Raw genomic sequence first — 23,489 nt, forward strand, 5'->3', positions numbered from 1 at the left:
AACAAGAACAGCTGCTCTCAGTGGTTGAACTATGCTCAGGTTAATACTCTGCTGAACACACACACACAGACATGTACACACACACACACACGCACGCACATGTACACACACACATGTACACACACACACACGCACGCACACACATACACACACACACACACATGTACACACACACACACACACACACATACGCACGCACGCACGCACACACAAACAAACACACACACACACACACACAAAAACACACAAACACACACACACACACACATGTACACACACACACACACGCACGCACACACAAACACACACACACATGTACACACACACACACGCACACACACAAAAACACACACACACACACACACAAAAACACACACACACACACACAAACACACACACACACAATGCTCAGGCATGGTAATGCAGTGATGTAGTCCAGGGTATACGCAGGTATACGGAGTATACCCACTTATTTTTCAGTCAGCATTGCGTATACCCACTTCTCAAAACAGGGCGTTTATCCTGTGCTGTATGGGATGCTTAAAAAAATGAAAGAGTATACCCACTTCTCCAGGGACCACTACACCACTGTGGTAATGTATACGTTGGACTGTAGAATCAAATATGAGGCATGAACCTTAACAAATTTTGTGTACCAGGAAAGAAATACATTAATACACTCCCTTTGTGGCCAAATTTGATTATGATTGAAGCATCCCTTCCTGTGAGCACAGGGAGGAATGCAGAATGAAACGCTCTCATCATCACCGACCAATCCCTCCTCGGCATACCACAAAGCGCCTTGGCCAGTCCTTTGTGCCAGTAGCCATCAGACTCCACAACCAACACAACCAAACATTTCGTTTTAAGTAATGTACGCTAGCGGAGCTGCACTATGTTGTCTATTTATTTTATCTATTTATTTTTTATTTTTTTGTAATGTTTATGTATATACTTGAATGCTATTCCTACTACCTTGCTGCTTTGACAATTGAATTTCCCTCACGGGATTAATAAAAGTTTATCTACGTCTCTATCTACTATCTATCATTGTGTCCGTCTGAAGCGGCTCCTGATGAAGTGTGTCTGATCTGTACACAGAACCTGAGTATATAAGCTGTTGTTTGAGTGGCAGTTGTCCGACAAGCAGTCTGAACACCACTTTGGACATGGATAGTCATGCTTTCCTCGTAGCTTACATATCCTGCTGATGCAAGACACAAAGAGGCTAAGTGCACAAGACGAGAAAGAGAGAGGGATAGAGAGAGAGAGAGAGAGAGAGAGAGAGAGTGGATGGGCAGAAGAGTGAAAAACAATGGGTCATGGAAAATGTTGAAAGGCGGAGAAAAGAGAGAGAGAAGAAGGGAGAGCGCTGATGGAGGGGGAAAAGTGTCTCAACGCGCCCTCATGAAAGATGCAGCAGAACTCCATCGCAGAACAAGAGTCCATTAAGGATAAATGATGAAATGCAAAATTTATATGACAAAACAAATCTTTGCCCCTTTTAAGTCAGCCCTTACGCAGAGGCAAATACAAACTGCAGGATATAAGTGCCACTTCTTCAGTCTGAAGAAGACAAAACTTCTTCAGTAAATGCTTTAAAAACTGAGAATTGAACTATTTTCTCTCTCTCTTTCTCACACACACACACACACACACACACACACACACACACTGCTAAAAAAAAGTTTTTTGTTATATTGACAGGCCAAACCAACTAGCTAACTAGCTGAAAATGATTGTATGGGTCACAAACAAATATTTTTCAGACCAACTAAAAGGGTAGAATTAATGCATCAGCGGTGATGGAGAGGGCAGTAGGCTAACAATCCCTTCAATTCAGCTACCACCATATCCGAGGAGTTTATCCACACTACTGATATCCCTACAGCCAGTTTTAGACAAGTGTGAATGGTGTTTCCTTCCTGAGCAGAGTTTCTATGGCATTTGCAATAGATGTAGCCCGGAGTTATGAGTATGATGATACTGAAAGAAGGCTTAGGTCTGATCACAGACTCAGAATGCACCCCGTGTTTCAGTAAATGCTGAAAATATAGTAGGCTATAATTTTCACTCAAGTTATTCCGAACCTTCTCATTTAGGTGTGCCTATTAGCTACATTCACATCCTGTTCTCGTATTGATGCTGCTGACTCTTACCGTGTGCTTATTTCTCCGCCAAAATACTGGTGTAACCAAATTACACCCGTGCTGATTATTATGAATTATTTACATGCTTTTAAAACTGGCCGTGGCATATGCTGTTCTATACCACAAAACTGGTTAAAAGCAGGAAAGTTCACTGGCCATTGAGACTGATTGTGGAATAAATTACGAATCACCATCGGGAGATCCATTACGCGGTGCAATGGAACAGTAAACAAAACGGTATCATTCGCTATTGAAATTATACCATAGCCACATCTTCCGGAGCGCCTAAACTGAGAGCCCATGTGTGGACACTGGAATTCAAATTCATGATTAATAATGAATACTTCGTTTATTTCATTAGCCCAATTCATCCACTGGTATTGGTTCACGCTGATCGCATTCATTATGACAGACTGACAGCGTTGTTTAACTGGAGAGCAAGCAAGGTCGCACATATAGCCTACCTGGATGTTACAGGAGACCTCCGAGTCGTCCAGAAGACGGACCGTGCATTGGATCTCCTGGTTGAGGGAAGGGATGCTTGGACTACGAAATCGAAGCATTTTCATGGTCTCCGACTAGGCATATCAAATCCGTTACTGTGAACAACACGTGAAACGATGCGTCTGGCGAGTGGTGGAAATGCTCGAGAACGACGAGCCAGCATTTGTCGCCAGCGTGAGGAGAGGAGCTGTCGTGTCAGAGGACTTGGATAACGACCCCCTCTCCCTCCCTCTCTTTACTCTTCATCCCCTACCTCCCTCTTCACTCACATAGTCAGATTGCTTCCTCACTCAGCTAATAACGATCGTAAGCACTGCACGCAATTACGTGTCATAGCAGTGAGCGAAATTAACGAGCCACCCCTCCCACATGACAAAAAAACCGAACTATTTTGATAGTAAACAGTGGCTTCTTAGCACAGACATTACAGGTCTACGCAGCTGCAACCATTCGTAGGGTGGCTTTCTTAATATATGCTTTATTTCTTAAATGGCTCTCTTTACGGTATTGAATTACCCCTGACAGGGAGGAGGCATGCTTTTTTGGCAGGTCAGGGAGGAACAAGGCTATCTGATTTTAATTTCACTCAACACATACGTTGTGGCTTTCCATATCCTTATGATGCACTTATCAGTACAGGTCTATAGAGTTTGGGAGCTTCCAACGTCAAGGAATATTCCTAATCTCATAAAATATGGTGCTGGAGAGCTAATTTCCCAACAGTTCTTCCATGTCTTCCCCTTCACAAAGTCTAAATGACACGCCAGGGCAACACACAACAAACACATGTCTGATTCATTACTTTAGTAGAATAACGTAGAGCAGGCATACCCACAGATAACGAGAGACTGCTCGACTGAAAAAGTTCCTTTTATTAAAACTGTGAATGACCCCCCCCCCACCCACCCTCTACATAATAGCAGTGAAGAGCACCCTCTGTGTTCAGAGAGGGTGATGGCATCCCTTTGCCAGCAGGGGGCAGTGTAAATCCATCTTCTGAACTCACACATCACTTCAAAGTAAAGGAGCATCTCTTTACATTACAATTAGTTAAAGTTTTACAAGGCATTGTGGGATTGTACAGAACATAAAACCACAAACCCGTTCAGTGCAGTAACAGATGTTGAGAATCATGCCAACATTTTTTAAGGGGCAAAGGGGCAATAAGCACAGAGGAAGAGAGGGGGGAGATGATGGAGGGGGGGGGGGATGGGCAGATCACGGAGTTCATCCATGAGACGGAGGACCCTGAAGAGGAGGAGGAGGAGGAAGAGGAGGTATGTGCACTTGTTTCGTCTGCTTGTGATGTTGCTTTGAGATTTGGGGGAGAGGGTGTCTGTGCTAATGCAGGGATGGTCTTCATTAATCGCCGTCCACGCCCCTTTTCCCCTTCCGGTGGCCCTGAAGATAACACATAAAGGATAGGGGGGGTGGGGGGGTTGTTAAAAGGCAAAAGAAACAAACAGCAATGATGCCCACACAGACATCTTAGAACTGGTACGTCATGATGTCATGATTCACCACTGATTTACACCAGGTATTCACACTCACTATCTCTTCAGATGGGCTTTAAGATAATTTAAGAACACGGATTTCCACCAGCGTATTCACACTCACTATCTCTTTAGATGGGCTGTTAAGATTATTTAAAGAGAACTATACTGTGGTCAAGCGGTATCAACTGTAGTTTAAGGAACTGTGTTTGATGGGCAAACCCATAGTGTCTGTCTGGCTTAGCTCTAATACCTTGCTGATCTTCACCCTGTCTTCCTGCTTCATCTAATGAAAGAAAAGCACAGTTGTCACATATTAACACACACACACACACACACTCACACGGACATACACACGCACACATACACACACACACACGCACACACACACACGGACATACACACACACACACACACAAACACACACAGGGACATACACACACACGCACATAAACACACACACACACACACACACACACACACACACACACAGCATCACACCATCATTACTCTTAGTCTGCATCACTGACCAAAAAATGTAATTCTTATCACATTCCTTGACACTAATGAACAAATCACCATGTAAAATCAGCTTTTAGTATATGGCCAATTTGGTTTGCGAACACAGAACCAATTTGACTCTTAAAAGACGCTTGAGAGGGAGCTGCCTTGCTTTTGCAGATCTCTACAGGCTGGGCTACAGTAGCAGGCCGGGGCACACCTTAGATTTGCGACACAGAAGTGCTGCCAATGATGTAACTCACCTCAGTAAAGCATCATTTGACTTCCACTGTGGTGATATTTTAGCGACCTTTAGCTACACACAGCTCTGTTTGTGGAATAGCGGGGAGAGGTAGACACCTCATCTGCTAGCTAACAGCTAGTGTGACACTGACATAAAAAGCTCAGCATGAACTAGTTACATCAACCTTAGCTAACTTGGCAGGACTCCAGTAAGGGACTTTATAGCTTTGTGGGATTCTTGCTTATTTTGCAGGGCCAGATGAGGCAAGGCTCTTTACGGTGAGAGTACAACCTTTGGAGACAGCTCGTCTAAAAATGTTGACAATGAGCTGACTCGGGGAGATCAGACTGGCGTTGCACTCATCCTCACCGTTCTCTATTAGATGTGACATTCCGGTAAATGGTAATATGCTAGTAGGCTTGCTTGCGTTCCTCTGAAGCACTGCGGCTCACGTGTATATGGTATGTTTTCTGCTTTGTATATTTGAGAACCACATACACTCACACACGTTTTCTCTAAAGCGCGCACACACACACACTTATTGTGACACCGCCACGGTGGTAGTGTTGCAGTAACTGACTGATTTTCATACCCCTTTTCATACATGGAGCAACTTTTCATTCTATTCAACTGGTTAAAAGACATCTGTGTATAGAAAATAGTTTGGAAGAATTTCATATAAAAAAAATAGAATTAAGGAATGTTCAGATATACTTTAAGTCTAACAAATGACCATTTTCACTGACTACAAAACAAACAAAATGTCATTACAAAAGACCCTTGCTCCAGAATAAACTGAAAACGTCCAATGGTTCATGAAAAGATGGTGGAAGTGCATCAGGTAGGAAACCTCTCAACCGAAAGGTGGTGTTCACGGGAGCAGGTGGTCAGGTGATCACAACTAAACTAAGGTCAGTCTGAGACCATGTCTGGTGAGAAATTGAGTGTGAGAGGGACTCGTTTACCCAAAGGCAGTAGACTATAGACTGGGCAAAGTTGACCGAGTCTTATTACCTACTTTTGTATACGGGACTACACACACAGCTTTCACACAGATCTAGACTCCCTCTACTTGGAACTGCAGCAGAATCATTGAAATGAGACTCTTTACAGTACGACACGTTGCATGACATAATCCATCTATTGCCATATCAAAAAGATCTCTGTAAGATATACTAAAAGGGATACTAATATATAGGATAGATAAATAGATACTTTAAGGAATGCTTCTCTATAGGATATACAAATAGATACTTATAGGGATGCTTCTATATAGGATATACAAATAGATACTTATAGGGATGCTGCTATAGAAGATATACAAATAGTTCCCAGAATGTCATCCCAGTCTTGTTCACAGGCATGGAGGTATGACACGCATGGAGATATGACCAAAAATGTACACACTTTCATGAATAGGATACCAGGCCGTCTCATTTTAGTACCATGTGTGTCTGTGTGGCACATCTAAATCATTTATATTCAACGTTCATTTCCTAGTTTCAGTCTAAAGACTGTGGTGATTTGGCTGTCAATTTATGATTGGTCAAAAATAATCGCCTCCGATTACAGATATCTAACAAAGCGACTAATTTCTTTCTCCCGGATTGGCTTGATTCACGTGAGTCACATTTTCAGGGTGGAAAATCCAGAATTCCAGTTGAATCTGGAAAAATCACACCCCGCATCTACAAATACTTACCTGGTGCTTAGGTTGGTCCGACTGCAGATCTTTAACCTTCGACCGTTCCTGCTCTAGAGCACCGTGTAATATCGACACCTAGAAAGCAGAAGAGAGAGGAAGATGGGGAGTTCAATGTGAAAACAGTTAAAGCAGCAATATGGAGTTCTGTTCCAAATCTAGTACGCTAACAACCTACCCAGGATATCTGGAGTTCTGTTCCAAATCTAGTACGCTAACAACCTACCCAGGATATCTGGCAATGTCATGTGTGTGAAAGAATTTCTTCCATTTTTGCAAGGTGTTCCAGCCTGTTACACAGAACTACATAGGGAATATCTTGGATGGCTAGTGGGGAAGACACAGGTGTTTATCTGTCCTTCACATGACCATATGATATCAAAATTTACTTGAAGATGGTACCAAAACTAGTTGCCTATAAAACCATACCCCAAAAAGTGTCAAATTGTTGCATAATGTTACTTTAATATGGCTAATACTGACCTTAAAAAAATATCATAAGTACTTATCCCCTGACAGACACACCCACACACACACACACCTGTGATGACAGTTCTTCTTTGATGTTTAGCAATTCATCTACTTGCAGTAATATTTCTGCCTTGTCTTTCACTGTGGAGAGGAGAGGCAGAATAAGGGATGGGCAGATGAAGAAAGAGAAAGAGAGAAGAAAAGCATTGAAGTGAACAGAGGCAGCAATATAAAGACACAGATTCACCAGGGAATAACACAACCTTGAGCAAGCACAACGGAGATGGACTTCTTAGGAGTGCATTTGCAAATGTGTGTGTGTCTGTGGTCCTGTGTTTGTGTGTGTGGTCCTATGTTTGTGTGTCTGTGTGTGAGAGAGAGAGAGAGGGAGTGTGTGTGGTCCTGTGTTTGTGTGTGAGAGAGTGTGTGTGTGTGTGTGTGTGTGTGTGTGTGTGAGAGTGAGTGAGTGAGTGAGTGAGTGAGTGAGTGAGTGAGTGAGTGAGTGAGTGAGTGAGTGAGTGAGTGAGTGAGTGAGTGAGTGAGTGAGTGAGTGAGTGAGTGAGTGAGTGAGTGAGTGAGTGAGTGAGTGAGTGAGTGAGTGAGTGAGTGAGTGAGTGAGTGAGTGAGTGAGTGAGTGAGTGAGTGAGTGAGTGAGTGAGTGAGTGAGTGAGTGAGTGAGTGAGTGAGTGAGTGAGTGAGTGAGTGAGTGAGTGAGTGAGTGAGTGAGTGAGTGAGTGAGTGAGTGAGTGAGTGAGTGAGTGAGTGAGTGAGTGAGTGAGTGAGTGAGTGAGTGAGTGAGTGAGTGAGTGCGCGCGTGCGCGCGTGCGTGTGCGTGCATCCTGCTGTACTCACTCTCGCCCTGTTGTAACATCTTGAGAAGCTGGGAATTTCTAGCCTTCACTTCCTTATACTTCACCTGGGGGGGGGGGGGGGGCAGATGTTTGAATTTAAAACAGATACGTCCTTTAAACAGATGAAAACCATAACTACTATGCGCAGCATTGATTGCAAATTCCCCTTGTGGTTAGAAAGACCAGATTATTGTTATTCTGTCTTGTATTCAGTTGACATAGTTGTGTTCAAACATGATATTTCCCTTCTGACACATCTGAAATGAGTGCTCTTATGTCTCCATTGCATGGAATTAGGACATAAAAACATGCGTCTATGCGTCACAGATATGTGGTCTTATTTTTTTCCCCTGATGCGGCGTTTTAGTGGGGTCGAAAGAGAAACAAAAATCGTCAACTTTTTTCACAAATGAATAGAAATAAGAGATGTGCATGAGAGTGCATACAGAACAGGAGAGGGCATACAGAATAGCAACAAGCACAGAGGCAGGTAGAACAGAAACTGAAGGATGACAACAATGTTGTGGCGAATAACAACATGTTGATGATATCAGCTTATCAAACTATACTCTTGAGATGGCGACTTTTGTTTTTTATAGGTCACGCCTTAGTTTCGGTTTTCACATGCTCGATTCCTGGCCCTACACGCATTTATATTCTGATGAGAATTGACTCTTTTTTACAGGTAGGAATATGTGGCTCTAGTCTAAAGAAGATATACAAACCCTGTGACAACACATGAACTGAATTTCACTTACTGAAACCTGAGCTGAAAGCAGACAAGTTTTAGCTTTGCTGATAAGGAAGCTCTATGTGGGGTCCCTGTAGCACTGTAGCAAACGGAGCATAATATAGCATCTTAGCTTAGCGTCGCCTGTTTGGTGCTGTGGCGTGTGCACAAGGCTGGCTTGGCCAGTCAGAGGGAAGACCTTCTAAATAGGCCCTAAACCATTCCATGTCTGAACACTAAATGCCAAGGGTGCTACATCCAGTATTCTATAATATTCTATACATCCAGTATTATATAATTCTATAATAAGGTCTGAAAATAATAAATATAAAAATAAACCTAACAGATAGGGGTTTTGACTTCCTTCTTTAGCCACTTATAGGTAAGGAGTTCATCTGACCTCGCACTGAGAGATGGTCTTCTTTAGCTGGGCAATCTCTTCATCTTTCTTCTCCAGTTCAAACTTCAACTGTTCAGTTCTCGCGTCCTGCATGGGGAAGAGATCATTCCACAAAAGAATGCATAACCACAAACATAAATGGCTGTTCTGAATGCAGTGCAAGAGTATTAATACATCAATTCATCAATACACGAACAGTCAAAAGCATACTTCTAACCAATTGTTCGGTCAAAAATGACAGCACTTTGCAACTGTAGTGCTATTAAACAACAACATTCTCGGCCAGGCCGTCTCCTCCCCTGAGATTGTGTAAGCCAGGGGTCTCACACTCAGGCCCACGGGCCATTTCCGGCCCCCAAAGCGATTTTATCCGGCCCGCGAAGTTCCATTGATAAAAAAAAAAAAAAAAAAAAAGTTCCATTGATTTTAATGGGCCATCCCAACGTTTACGGTAAAAGTTTGGCCCCCTAATGACGAGACTGGACGCTCATTGCCATTGGCCCCCGGGTAATTTGAGTTTGAAACCCGAGGTGTGAGGCCTTACCGGCTCGTATTCTGAGGACGTGTTGACCTCCTGGCCAGCGCTGCTTGAGAACTGCTCCCTCCTCTTGTCTCTCTGTACGATTTTGCCCACCTCCGTCTCCAACTTGTCAAAGAACTTGTCGTCGCGTACAGGTGGGATTGCAGCTTTGGACTCCTAGAAAACAGTCAATACAACTTCCTGAAGAACAGACACACTACGGCAATCTGAGGATGTGCTGCTCAGAAGGAAGTCTGTAACAGAGCACCCATTCCTCAGAGCACATGCTGTACAGCTGGACTCTAAACCCGAACCAGAACCGTACGGGCTGTAAACGTGCTGTACTCTAAACTCCAGAACCAGCCGCATACGGGCTGTAAACATGCGTTGACAGCAATGACAAGTCAAACAAACCCTGATTAAAATGTAGGCGTGATATTTCAAAATAAATTTGACTTCAGTGCAAGGCATAAGGAAAACATACACACCTCCTTCTCTGGTCGCTTGCTTAGCTGGTCTGAGAGACAGACAGACAGAGAGACAGATATAGAGAGACAGACAGACAGACAGACACAGTGTTAGTTGGGCAGTGGATTCAAAGACAAGGATATCCAAAGACTGAGTCAGACTAGAGAATAATTTAAGAAATAAATAAATATTATGGAGAAATGTTGAGAGTGCGGGCTCACCGATGGTGGCGTCTGTCTGGAACTCTTTGAGGGAGACGGTGAGGCGCTTGTCTTTGCCCTGCTGGTTCTTCTTCTTCTCCTTCTTGCCCCCTGAGGGCTTTGCCTTGGGTGACGCCTGCTCTGTGCTCACAACATCCTGTGGGGGGGAGGAGGCATGTCAACAACAGCTTCACTGTGTGTGTGTGTGTGTGTGTGTGTGTGTGTGTGTGTGTGTGTGCGCGTGTGCTTCGCCTTGGGTGACGCCTGCTCAGTGCTCACAACATCCTGTGGGGGGGAAGGCATGTCTGAGAGCAGCCCGCTCAATATAATAGACCATGATCCCTACAAGTACACAGGCACTCTTCACTGTGTGAGCGTGAGCGTGAGCGTGAGTGTGAGTGTGAGTGTGAGTGTGAGTGTGAGTGTGAGTGTGTGTGTGTGTGTGCATGGGCACAGTACATTTCATGCGCATGCTAGAGGTCAACGTATACATGTACACGTCCATGTTTAAATTACTGTGTGTGTGTGTGTGTGTGTGTGTGTGTGTGTGTGTGTGTGTGTGTGTGTGTGTGTAATGTACACGTCCGTGTTTAAATGAAATGTCTGTCTGGCCTTACTTTCTGCTCGTCAAAGTCAATCTTGCTGAGGATGAGTGCCTTCTCCAGGTCTGCTTCGTAAAGGTCACTGGTTAGCTGGAAAAGAAACGCAATCACAACATTCACTTGATTTGATGGGACACCCCAACGTTCGGAGATCTGATCATTCCTTATATTGACTTTTGCAACAAACAAAAAAATGAATGACTGCTGCCATGGGCAACGGGTTTTTGTGCTTCTAATTCACATCTTTCATATCATTCCGCAAGAAGTCTGTTTATTTAACAGCAATTCATTGCAGCTGGGTCAGCAAGTAATAGGTTGCTATGCGATACCTGAATATCGCATACATAAAGCTCAAATCGCTCCGTGGTCACAAAACATGTATGGCCTTCTCTTAATGTCTTTGATAATCCTTGGGAAAGTGACAGAGGCCAAGAATAGCCTACCCCGTAAGTCCGTGAAAATCTCAGGTTGGGTATGGGGTGAGTCCTCAGGAGGACTCGAGTGTAGTTACCTGAAAGCACTTAGGAGGACTTGAGTAGCGTTACCTGCTCATCTTTCTGAAAGCACTTAGGAGGACTTGAATGGAGTTACCTGCTCATCTTTCTGAAAGCACTTAGGAGGACTTGAATGGAGTTACCTGCTCATCTTTCTGAAAGCACTTAGGAGGACTTGAATGGAGTTACCTGCTCATCTTTCTGAAAGCACTTAGGAGGACTTGAGTAGCGTTACCTGCTCATCTTTCTGAAAGCACTTAGGAGGACTTGAGTAGCGTTACCTGCTCATCTTTCTGAAAGCACTTAGGAGGACTTGAATGGAGTTACCTGCTCATCTTTCTGAAAGCACTTAGGAGGACTTGAATGGAGTTACCTGCTCATCTTTCTGAAAGCACTTAGGAGGACTTGAGTAGCGTTACCTGCTCATCTTTCTGAAAGCACTTAGGAGGACTTGAATGGAGTTACCTGCTCATCTTTCTGAAAGCACTTAGGAGGACTTGAGTTGCGTTACCTGCTCATCTTTCTAAAAGCTCGAGTTACCTGCTCATCTTTCTAAAAGCACTTAGGAGGACTTGAGTAGCGTTACCTGCTCATCTTTCTGAAAGCACTTAGGAGGACTTGAATGGAGTTACCTGCTCATCTTTCTGAAAGCACTTAGGAGGACTTGAGTTGCGTTACCTGCTCATCTTTCTAAAAGCTCGAGTTACCTGCTCATCTTTCTAAAAGCACTTAGGAGGACTTGAGTAGCGTTACCTGCTCATCTTTCTGAAAGCACTTAGGAGGACTTGAATGGAGTTACCTGCTCATCTTTCTGAAAGCACTTAGGAGGACTTGAGTTGCGTTACCTGCTCATCTTTCTAAAAGCTCGAGTTACCTGCTCATCTTTCTAAAAGCACTTAGGAGGACTTGAGTAGCGTTACCTGCTCATCTTTCTGAAAGCACTTAGGAGGACTTGAATGGAGTTACCTGCTCATCTTTCTGAAAGCACTTAGGAGGACTTGAGTTGCGTTACCTGCTCATCTTTCTAAAAGCTCGAGTTACCTGCTCATCTTTCTAAAAGCACTTAGGAGGGCTTGAGTAGCGTTACCTGGTCATCTTTCTAAAAGCTCGAGTTACCTGCTCATCTTTCTAAAAGCTCGAGTTACCTGCTCATCTTTCTAAAAGCACTTAGGAGGACTTGAGTAGCGTTACCTGCTCATCTTTCTAAAAGCTCGAGTTACCTGCTCATCTTTCTAAAAGCTCGAGTTACCTGCTCATCTTTCTAAAAGCACTTAGGAGGGCTTGAGTAGCGTTATCTGCTCATCTTTCTGAAAGCACTTAGGAGGACTTGAATGGAGTTACCTGCTCATCTTTCTAAAAACTCTCAGGAGGGCTTGAATGGAGTTACCTGCTCATCTTTCTAAAAGCTCTCAGGAGGACTTGAATGGAGTTACCTGCTCATCTTTCTAAAAGCTCTCAGGAGGACTTGAATGGAGTTACCTGCTCATCTTTCTAAAAGCTCTCAGGAGGACTTGAATGGAGTTACCTGCTCATCTTTCTAAAAGCTCTCAGGAGGGCTTGAATGGAGTTACCTGCTCATCTTTCTAAAAGCTCTCAGGAGGACTTGAATGGAGTTACCTGCTCATCTTTCTAAAAGCTCTCAGGAGGGCTTGAATGGAGTTACCTGCTCATCTTTCTAAAAGCTCTCAGGAGGACTTGAGTAGCGTTACCTGCTCATCTTTCTAAAAGCTCTCAGGAGGACTTGAATGGAGTTACCTGCTCATCTTTCTGAAAGCACTTAGGAGGACTTGAACGGAGTTACCTGCTCATCTTTCTGAAAACACTCAGGAGGACTTGAATGGAGTTACCTGCTCATCTTTCTAAGAGCACTTAGGAGGACTTGAATGGAGTTACCTGCTCATCTTTCTGAAAGCACTTAGGAGGGCTTGAACGGAGTTACCTGCTCATCTTTCTGAAAGCTCTCAGGAGGACTTGAGTAGCGTTACCTGCTCATCTTTCTAAAGAGCACTCAGGAGGACTTGAGTGGAGTTACCTGCTCATCTTTCTGAAAGCACTCAGGAGGACTTGAGTAGCGTTACCTGCTCATCTTTCTGAAAACACTCAGGAGGACTTGAATGGAGTTACCTGCTCATCTTTCTAAGAGCACTTAGGAGGACTTGAATGGAGTTACCTGCTCATCTTTCTAAAGAGCACTCAGGAGGACTTGAGTAGCGTTACCTGCTCATCTTTCTGAAAGCTCTCAGGAGGGCTTGAGTAGCGTTACCTGCTCATCTTTCTGCTTCCACTGCTGCCAGCCCTCCTGTGGGGGGGCGACGTGATCCCCGTTCCCACTCAGCGCCCCGGGCTGCAGCAGCTCGCCGGCCAGCCCCTGCAGTGTGGGTACACAGGGGGCAGCTGCAGACTTCTGCGGGAGCTTCTTAAAGGCAAGGTTCCTGAGCTGGGGGGAAAAAAATGAGTGGTACGGTGTCAGAGTCTTAACAAGTGAACCGATTTGACAGCATTCTTCTAAAAAAACACTCACAAAAGCCATTCACCATACAATGAGGTGATCTCTTAGAGCTTGAAGTAACTGAAAACAGTCACAGAGGCACTTGGATCGCCAAAATATGTTCTGATTAAAGGCCAATTAACTACAATTTCAATCCAATCAGATCCTATCCTATCAAATCCTTTCAGTCTTTGCACAGTAATGAAAGACCTGGGCCCTACTTTAATATCTTCTTGGGTGCAAATGTGTACAATGGACAAAAAAAAAACATTGAAAATGGTCCAGTATTGCGTTAGAAGGCTTAAACCGGCAGCCACAAATCCTAAAATCCCACCGTAATCCTATGGAGTTGTAGAAACTGTAGAAAATAACTGGCATTGAATGGGTTACTAGAGGAGGAAGGTAAAGCACTGCAGTGGCTTACTTTTAGGGTCACGCATGGTATTAACAACCAGTGAACATGCTAGCAACAAGTCGGACCACAGCTGATGCCACAAATCTGACTAACTGGGGACGGAAGTGTGCCAGATTCATAGATCTGGCACACTTCCAATCAGATTCATAGATCTGGCACACTTCCAATCAGATTCATAGATCTGGCACACTTCCAATCAGATTCATAGATATGCTACACTTCCAATCAGATTCATAGATATGCTACAGTTCCAATCAGATTCATAGATCTGGCACACTTCCAATCACATTCATAGATCTGGCACACTTCCAATCAGATGCATAGATCTGGCACACTTCCAATCAGATTCAGAGATGTGCTACACTTCCAATCAGATTCATAGATCTGGCACAATTACAATCAGATTCATATATATGGCACACTTCCAATCACATTCATAGATATGCTACACTTCTAATCAGATTCATAGATATGCTACACTTCCAATCAGATTCATAGATCTGGCACACTTCCAATCAGATTCATAGATCTGACACTTTTCCAAGGAAGTTAACCATGAAATAACACATAGGCTACTGGTTGGACATCAATTACATTAAAGTAACAGTATGCAACAATTACACTTCAGGATTAGGGTTAGGATAAGCAGTTTTGCCTTATAACAGCTCACCTCATTGGTCATGATGTATATTCTATGGTACTCAGCTCACCTCACTGATCATGATGTATATTATATGGTACCCAGCTCACCTCACTGATCATGATGTATATTCTATGGTACCGAGCTCACCTCATTGATCATGATGTATATTCTATGGTACCCAGCTCACCTCACTGATCATGATGTATATTCTATGGTACCCAGCTCACCTCACTGATCATGATGTATATTCTATGGTACCCAGCTCACCTCATTGATCATGCTGTATATTCTATGGTACCCAGCTCACCTCATTGATCATGCTGTATATTCTATGGTACCCAGCTCACCTCATTGATCATGATGTATATTCTATGGTACCCAGCTTGCCTAATTGATCATGATGTATATTCTATGGTACCCAGCTCACCTCATTGATCATGCTGTAGCCTATATTCTATGGTACCCAGCTTGCCTAATTGATCATGCTGTATATTCTATGGTACCCAGCTCACCTCATTGGCTTCATTCTGCTGCTGACCCTTCTTGCGCTTCTTCTTCTCCTTCTTCTTTTCAGAGTTCTGACCCGCCTTTCCACTCTTCCCCGTTCCTGCCTTTCCGCTCTTCCCACCCTTCTTTCCCGGGTCTGAGTCGGAGTCGGAATCAGAGTCGACCTGGAGCAGAGCAAAGCGCGATGCCGTGGTATGGACTGAAATAAGCGTAGACGCCATCTTAAATCTGTGGGACCAGCACACACATACACACAGACACATGCAGAACAACTTTAATCACTAGGTCCTCTTAAGACATGTTCAAAAACCTGCAAACAACAGCGGATTGTTCTTGAGTAAATGGGGGGAGAGTGGGCAGTAGTCTTAAAGTGTTGGAAAGGAATACCTGCATGACCAGTCAGTCACTAAGCCTTCAACATATGAGACAACAACTACTAACTGCCATTTAGATCAAGCAAATCTTGCAGACAAACAGAACAGGCATCAGTTAACATTTTGCCTCAGATTGTGAGAAAAGCATTCATAAAATGTTTTCATTTGAGCATGGCATGCCCCCTTGTTCACCATCCTATTTCACATGGAAGTAAACACAGGTAGGAAAATATAGTGCAAACGTTGGCTCGTTACTTCACTCAACTGCATTACAACAGACACACAGAGCTCAGCTTCACATTGCCAGACCGCATGTTGATGTAGAATGTCAGCGACAGGGAACCAACCGTTTCATTACTACCAAAATTAGCCCTGACCAACATATCCTTCTTCGACATTTACATTTCCACCAGCGGTATGACGTAGACTATAGTTCTGCCTGGCATTTGGTTGAATTGAATAAAAACTCATTAGCTCACATTATACTCATATCACAGTTAAAAAAATGTACAACAGGCTAATTACAACCATCGACTGTATATAGAGAAAAATAAACAGTCATTCGGTTACAACCATTTAACTTTCCAATAGGCTAGCCAGCTATGTTATAGCTAACGTTGACTTTCACCTACTACGACTCACCATCTTACACACTATTTTCAACATCAGATAACGTAGAGTTAGATTGCCACTTTTTAAGGAGTTTCTGGCACAAAGAAGGGTAATGTAGACTCTCCTTTCTACCTATGTTAGGTAGCTAGCTAACGTGTTAATACCATAGTTAGCCATGTGCCCAGCCATGAATGCATGAACACCGTAACATTAAGTTACACCAGGTTAATGCTAGCTCGCTCCCTACCAACACAACAAGCAAACTACCTAGATAACATAACTGTTTAAAAACGACCCTCCACACTCACGTCTTATCTAATGCGAAAGCCGTTAACTCCAGATTTGGTAACGTTATCATAGCTAGCTTGCTATAGTGTGATAGTTGATAGGTAACGTTAACATTTTAAGATGGGACGTTCATGGAGCTAGCTAGTATCGTTAATTTAGCTGGGTCTGGGTCGACCGAAACCTCCATACATATGGAGATAGTTATTTATACACTGTCAATTATTTAACCATCAAAATCAGAATGCGTTACTTACAGATCACCCAACTTTTAACTTTCTCTGTTTCAGCAAGGGTTATGGCTGTGTCGGTAGGTGCATACGGTGGCTCAGAAGGACAAACGTCTTACTCGCGGTTCAACACCTTCAACATTCAACGTTAGATAGAACCTCTTTGGTTGAATATTACCACACGACTTACCAAATCTGATAGCTGTGTGATACTGACCAGCCCTTTTCCTAAGAGCTGTGACGAGCCGTTCTAAGCAAGTAGCTGTTGAAGTTTGCTGCTTTTTTTAATATAATTATAATTTAATTTAAATTAATTAAATCTTTTGTTGTCAGACTTACTGTGATGGATAGTTTTATATTCCTGATGCTACAAGGCTTTTTTCCCCCCCAAAACACATCCAACGCGATTTTGAATATATAGATTTTGCTAAACAGATCAAATACATCTATTTGGCCATATGACGTTTTGACTCTTTTGAGGTCAAAACACCTGTGCCTAACATCGTTAATATGTTACAAGGCTTCTTTTTGCAAAACGAATGAGCCTTCCTTCTGTTTCACCACTTAAAAAATATTTTTTTATTATTATTGTTTTTCCTGGCGTCAAACAGTGTAGGCTGGTGTACTGTTTTCTTTTGTAAAAGCTAGGCCTACATATAAAAGGTGCAACAGGTCAAAACCAAAATAGCCCTTTTGTTGAGCTTCAATTTCGACAATCGTTTCGTTTTTATTTTAAGGAACGACAGATGTCGCATAATATACTTTAAAACGTAATGGACTTAAAGTTAAAAGCCACCCACAATGGAAATACTGAAAATGGAAAAGTACAGACACTTGAAAAGGTTGCCTACTTGTTGATTATCAGATTCTGAAAGAGGAGATGGATTTTGACCATTGGTGTTCGCAGCATGCTGGAATTAAAATCAATAAACTATAATTTCATCATATCATATCAGCCACAAGAGGGCCACTAACCAAAGAATACCTACCAATCAAAGATGTGAAAACGTCAGTATCCAGTATATAGTATATATATATTATATGGAGGGTTTTCAATTATTTCAAGCCTAGGTATGATGCCTTTGCAGTATTGTTGAGCATCTGACCAAGGAAACCAACTTGTTGATGAAAATGTTTTTTGGGCAGTTATTATGACCAGTGGTCAAACCACAGAGGATCAGGAGGACATTTTGATGTAAAAAATGTTATGAAATGTAATTTTGTATTTAATTTAACGGAATTCTAATAAGCGATGCCCATCTAATTTCTAGGAAATAAAAACAACTGGGAGACATAAACCTTTTAGATAAATAAAACAATGTTTATATATGTACATGGAATAAAGAGTCTGTACATGTTGTTTTGAACATAATTTAACAAACGTAGACAAACTGAGCAAAACATCATTCATCAACATGAAAAAAACGTTCTCTTTATAATTTAAAAGTTCAAAATCCTTGAAGTACGGAGGGGATTCTGTTTTTGACCAGTGTTTTTAGAGGGGGTGTGGGGGTCATAATGACCTGAAGAATTCCTGAACCTGGAAAAACAAACAAAAGAAACATACCATCCCATCATTAGTTCGTTTGAGCCTGCCACAGCCTATAAAGGCCCCTCAAGACCAGTCTCCACTGGCTGCTCTCAAAACTCATACGCTTTGATACAGATATTTTAATTATTTAATTATGACAATTATGACACAAGGATGATCAGTAACTTTGAACAAATGGTGTGTGTGTGTGTGTGTGTGTGTGTGTGTGTGTGCGTGCACACCTTTGTGGTTAGCATCTCCCGCACTTCTGGGTCCTTCTCAAACTCCACCCCAGCATCGAGCACCAAGATAGGAAGCTGCTTCAGGTTCTCTGAGTGAAGCCTGCAAAACATCAACAGAGTTAATGAGTTAAGATCCACTTCCTAGGCCGGAGGGCTAGCTGTATGCATGCTATTGTGTTTTCCTAGGGCGGTGGGCTAGCTGTATGCATGCTATTGTGTTTTCCTAGGGCGGTGGGCTAGCTGTATGGATGCTATTGTGTTTTCCTAGGGCGGTGGGCTAGCTGTATGCATGCTATTGTGTTTTCCTAGGCCGGTGGGCTAGCTGTAGGCATGCTATTGTGTTTTCCTAGGGCGGTGGGCTAGCTGTATGCATGCTATTGTGTTTTCCTAGGGCGGTGGGCTAGCTGTATGCATGCTATTTTGTTTTCCTAGGCCGGTGGGCTAGCTGTAGGCATGCTATTGTGTTTTCCTAGGCCGGAGGGCTAGCTGTATGCTAGGTCGGTGGGCTAGCTGTATGCATGCTATTGTGTTTTTCTAGGCCGGAGGGCTAGCTGTATGCATGCTATTGTGTTTTCCTAGGCCGGTGGGCTAGCTGTAGGCATGCTATTGTGTTTCCCTAGGCCGTAGGGCTAGCTGTATGCTAGGCCGGTGGGCTAGCTGTATGCATGCTATTGTGTTTTCCTAGGCCGGAGGGCTAGCTGTATGTTAGGCCGCTGGGCTAGCTGTATGCATGCTATTGTGTTTTCTCACAATAATTTCATTTGCAGCTCAATGTCCACCCTTTAGGTACATTGATACCTTTCATAGAGAACATCAGGATAGCCTAAAAGATTTGAACGGTTTTAAAACAAATGTCGATTGTCTTTTCCATGATTGATGGTGAAAGGGCGGTGCTTTTACAGGGTAACGTTGAGTCAAACACAACTGCTATGCAGTCCCCCATACGCTAAGACACAACAAACATACCCATATAGCCACACAGTGGTCTAGTCCAAAGACACCACAAACATACCCATATACTCACAGTGGTGTAGTCCAAAGACACCACAAACATACCCATCTACTCAAACAGTGGTCTAGTCCAAAGACATTACAAACATACCCATATACTCACACAGTGGTCTAGTCCAAAGACATCACAAACATACCCATATACTCACACAGTGGTCTAGTCCAAAGACATCACAAACATACCCATTATACTCACACATTGGTGTAGTCCAAAGACATCACAAACATACCCATATACTCACACAGTGGTCTAGTCCAAAGACATCACAAACATACCCATATACTCACACAGTGGTCTTGTCCATTAGCCAGCTCTCATGCTGCGAGTGCAGTTTCTGTAAGTAGTCCAGCTTAACCCCTCTTTCCTCCTCTCTCCCTCTCGTCCCTAACCGTGCCATACATGTCTGAAACAGATGAATACAACTTAGTCAGAATCACACACTACCATAGTAGGTGTTAGTGTGGTGTGTAGATGTGTAACGCTGTGTAGTACAGTGTCTTCAGTTACACATCCCAAGGTCTGGTACCTTTTAGATTTTACAGCCTCTTAAGTAGACCTTCTGATGTCAAATCAACCAGGGGTTCCCACCTCAATTATTGTGGGTACCCCTGGTGAAAACTCAGGTCATATTGTTTGTCTGTAAATGGTTTAATATTGAATCCTGTTTTTGCCTTCTATGTGTGGGTCTATTGACAGGCTTTAAGCCTGAAACAAAAGTATTGCATATGTTAGTTCAATTTAGTCTTGACACGTTCTGCTGGCCTGCGAGCCTGTGTGTGTTTTTAAAGTAACAGTATGCAACAATTATACTTCAGGATGAGGTTTAGGATAAGCAGTTTTACCTTAAAATAACAACTTGAAAAAAATTGGGGCACTACAATGACTTTTAATATGAAGAATCACCTCCGTGCCATTGCCATACCAGGGTCCCTAGGCATATAACTGCTAAATGTAAGATTGCCTGACGCCGCCCGGCTTTCTACTGTCTGCCGAACTAGTAAGTAGCTTATTAAGAAGCTTTATCTTGCTTTGTCTTGTTTTCACTTGCTTGATGTTTGACTGTGTTAGGACAGTTGTTGAGTAACTAGCTTGTCATAATAGTCAACACATTTCGTTAGTTTTAGCCGCTAGCATATCGTTAGCGAATAGCAATTTATCCGGAATACTTCTTTAACGTACCTCTGGTAAGGCCCTGAGGTAGATGATGCCCTCAAGCTGCACAAGCGCCCCAAACTGCTCTAGAAGGAACGAATGCCAGTCCTGATACACCGCCCACTCCGCAGCATTGATGCAGCCCAACTCAAACATAGTGAGAGCAAAGATGTACCTGCAAAGACAAACAAACAAAGGAATGTGTGTTTGCACACACAAATATGATACAAAACATGCCGTTAGCCTGGAATTGGCCCGGAAAGCACAGTGCAATAGACTCAAACACACACACACACACACACACACACACACACACTAGACAGCTCTTAATGTGTGTACAGAGCACAGCATCTATATGAGCCAAGTATACACAGACACAGCCCCAGCCCCAGACACAGACACACACCGTAGACAAATCTTAATATGTGTAGAGAGCACAGCATTTATATCAAGTCAAGTCAAATGTATTTATAAAGCACATTTTAAAACAGCTCACACTGACCAAAGTGCTGATGAGCCAAGAACACACCACACACACACACACACACACACACACACACACACAGACGTTGATGCTGACCTGTCACTGTAAACGGAGCGCTCATACACCTGCACAGGTGTGTTTGAGGAGTGCAGCAACTGTGGGGGCGGTGGCTGAAGTTGAGTGCGTAGGCGACTAAGGAGGCTGAACGTCTGGAATGTGTAGGACCAGCGCGGCGTGTCCGCGTACATCATCTCAAGCAGGTTACTCGCCGACGTCTCCTTGGTCAGACGACAGAGGTCAAAGGTCAATCTAAGTGGTCAGGCATGCTGGGGCCGTCAGGTTACAGTGACACATGGGCAACCTATAGCCTGACATGCAACTGTTGAGTTGTCAAAAGATGCTCTAGTTGCGAAGTATTCCGTAGGTTAAGGCTTGTCAGAAGTCAGTTAAAACAGCACAACACAAAGATCCCAAACATAGTTATGAAGCACACATTCCACAACAGCAAGCCCAGGAAAAGGACAGTTGTGAACTACAGCAGCACCTAACTCTGGGGAAAGGCTCTTCCCGCGAAATGAGCAGGTACTGCTTCATCAACATAACTTTAAAAGTTGGGTAGAAATCACATTAAGAGTGTGTAATATGGCTCACCTGGGATGTGCCCTCGATATTCTGCCATTTGCTGACGGGCTCAGGAATCACCTCCCAGTCCTGACACACGTTTTGTAGAAGCCGTGCGAACGTGGACTTCCCCACAGCTTCAAAACAAAACAAAAAATCAATCACAAGTACTAGATGGGCAAAGTGAGTGTTGAATTTGAGCGTACACTGACTGCACATCGGTCGAAACATGGCATCATGTAAGAGCAGAAGGCATATTTACCAATGTTTCCCTCTATGGACACACGCTTGATTCGGCTACCCATGTCCATTTGGCCGACGCCAGACTCACAGATGGGCGAAGTCGAGAAGCAACGATTGATCTCCATTTTTGCGATACCAAGCTGTGTGGCTTTGATACGTGAGTGAGTTCCCGACAGCATGGAACATGTGGGAAAATGACAAAGGTATCGCAGGTTTTGCATGTGTTTTAGACATCTGTGCACAGAAACGGCGGTGAACATGACCCCCAATGAACAGTAGGCGGCTAGTTAAAGATCAGTGACTGAAGTTGTTAAGATGATGGGTAGCTAGGCGATACAGCTACCAAAGCCCATCTATACAGAGCTACACCTACCTCCCCATCTGTGTGAGGGCTGTAGTGTAATTATTCCGTGGGCTTATTCACTACTCTTTTCTGTCTCGACTCCTATTCAAATAAAGTAGGACAACCGAGCCCACACTTACAGAAGCTGGGTTACTTGGTTGCAAGTGTCACATGTAGACACATGTTTCCGGGAACAGCTTAGGCTGATCAATTCAAAGTAAAAGTCCCAGACTGCGGCCAAATAGTCTTTTATGCTTAAGAGTCTTTACTTCGGACAGTCCCTAACTGAGTGAAATGACCCGGAGGTATCTACAGTAAGTGGCAGCAATGATAAGAGCGGTTCGAATTCTTTACATGCTTAGAAAGGTGCTTCAACCCTTCCTTTCTTATACACTGGAGCATCCTTTCTGAAAGCAAGGAAGATAGTACCACCCACAATCCCTTGTGGCAGCAACATCAAACCAATAAACAACCAATTCACACCCTAAATTAATACAATCTGCCTTTTCATAATTAGTAGTCTAGTGTAAATCCAATCATATTATTCTAGCACTGCAGTTGTCTTTTTCTAAGTGCTTATTAGTTTTTCATCACATCTTTCCTTGACCTGACGTTTTCCATTGAGGTCAAGGACGTAGGCTACAATCCCACCGCAATCTCGTGTAGTGACTGACGCTCCCATTTTGCCTAAAATACTTTTGCCGTCTGACTTAGAGTGGATCATGTGATTTTCATCTATGAGAATTAACTAAGCTATTTGCAAACCATGGGAGACATAAGCCAACTACATCATGGGTAAAATAAATACATACCCTATAAGCCTGCCATTTACCTGTGTAAAATCGGTCTAATTCTGGAAAATCATACTTATTTCTCCCTATAACACCATTGCATTAAAAGCGACCTATACTGCTCTACTGGCAGTTGTGATATTTAGGTGAGCTGTAGGTAAATCACAGGTGCTTATGACGAGAGAC

General features: G+C 43.3%; 3 protein-coding genes across 4 annotated transcripts in view; all 3 read right to left on the minus strand.

Moving 5' to 3' along the window:
- Positions 1–2,719, minus strand: part of frmd3 (FERM domain containing 3) — a gene marked incomplete at both ends in the record, with an annotated part of 58,828 nt that extends 56,109 nt beyond the window's left edge. The window contains one exon of the mRNA XM_080852423.1: positions 2,615–2,719. Coding sequence (XP_080708549.1) covers positions 2,615–2,719 — 105 coding nt within the window. The remainder of the gene's footprint in view (positions 1–2,614) is intronic.
- An 859-nt stretch (positions 2,720–3,578) lies between these two features.
- Positions 3,579–17,016, minus strand: gkap1 (G kinase anchoring protein 1). 2 transcript variants are annotated; one of them, XM_080852432.1, is made up of 13 exons: positions 16,912–17,016; positions 15,389–15,611; positions 13,594–13,767; positions 10,852–10,926; positions 10,256–10,391; positions 10,055–10,083; positions 9,591–9,743; positions 9,047–9,133; positions 7,918–7,981; positions 7,136–7,206; positions 6,595–6,672; positions 4,401–4,433; positions 3,579–4,055 (listed from the first exon to the last, which is right to left on the minus strand). In XM_080852432.1, exons 2-13 carry the CDS (start codon positions 15,602–15,604, stop codon positions 4,017–4,019), a joined length of 1,155 nt encoding a protein of 384 aa, XP_080708558.1. In that variant the 5' UTR covers positions 15,605–15,611; positions 16,912–17,016; the 3' UTR covers positions 3,579–4,016. The 2 variants fall into 2 exon arrangements, with proteins under 2 accessions (XP_080708558.1, XP_080708559.1); XM_080852433.1 differs by lacking the exon at positions 4,401–4,433.
- Positions 17,017–18,397: 1,381 nt separating this feature from the next.
- Positions 18,398–22,440, minus strand: dguok (deoxyguanosine kinase; the record flags this gene model as incomplete). Its single annotated transcript, XM_080852436.1, has 7 exons — positions 22,189–22,440; positions 21,957–22,063; positions 21,402–21,583; positions 20,849–20,996; positions 19,957–20,072; positions 18,658–18,757; positions 18,398–18,424 (listed from the first exon to the last, which is right to left on the minus strand). Exons 1-7 carry the CDS (start codon positions 22,427–22,429, stop codon positions 18,398–18,400), a joined length of 921 nt encoding a protein of 306 aa, XP_080708562.1. The 5' UTR covers positions 22,430–22,440.
- Between the last annotated feature and the right edge of the window lie 1,049 nt (positions 22,441–23,489).

This window comes from Sprattus sprattus, assembly GCF_963457725.1.
Source record: "Sprattus sprattus genome assembly, chromosome: 15".
NCBI lineage: Eukaryota > Metazoa > Chordata > Actinopteri > Clupeiformes > Clupeidae > Sprattus > Sprattus sprattus.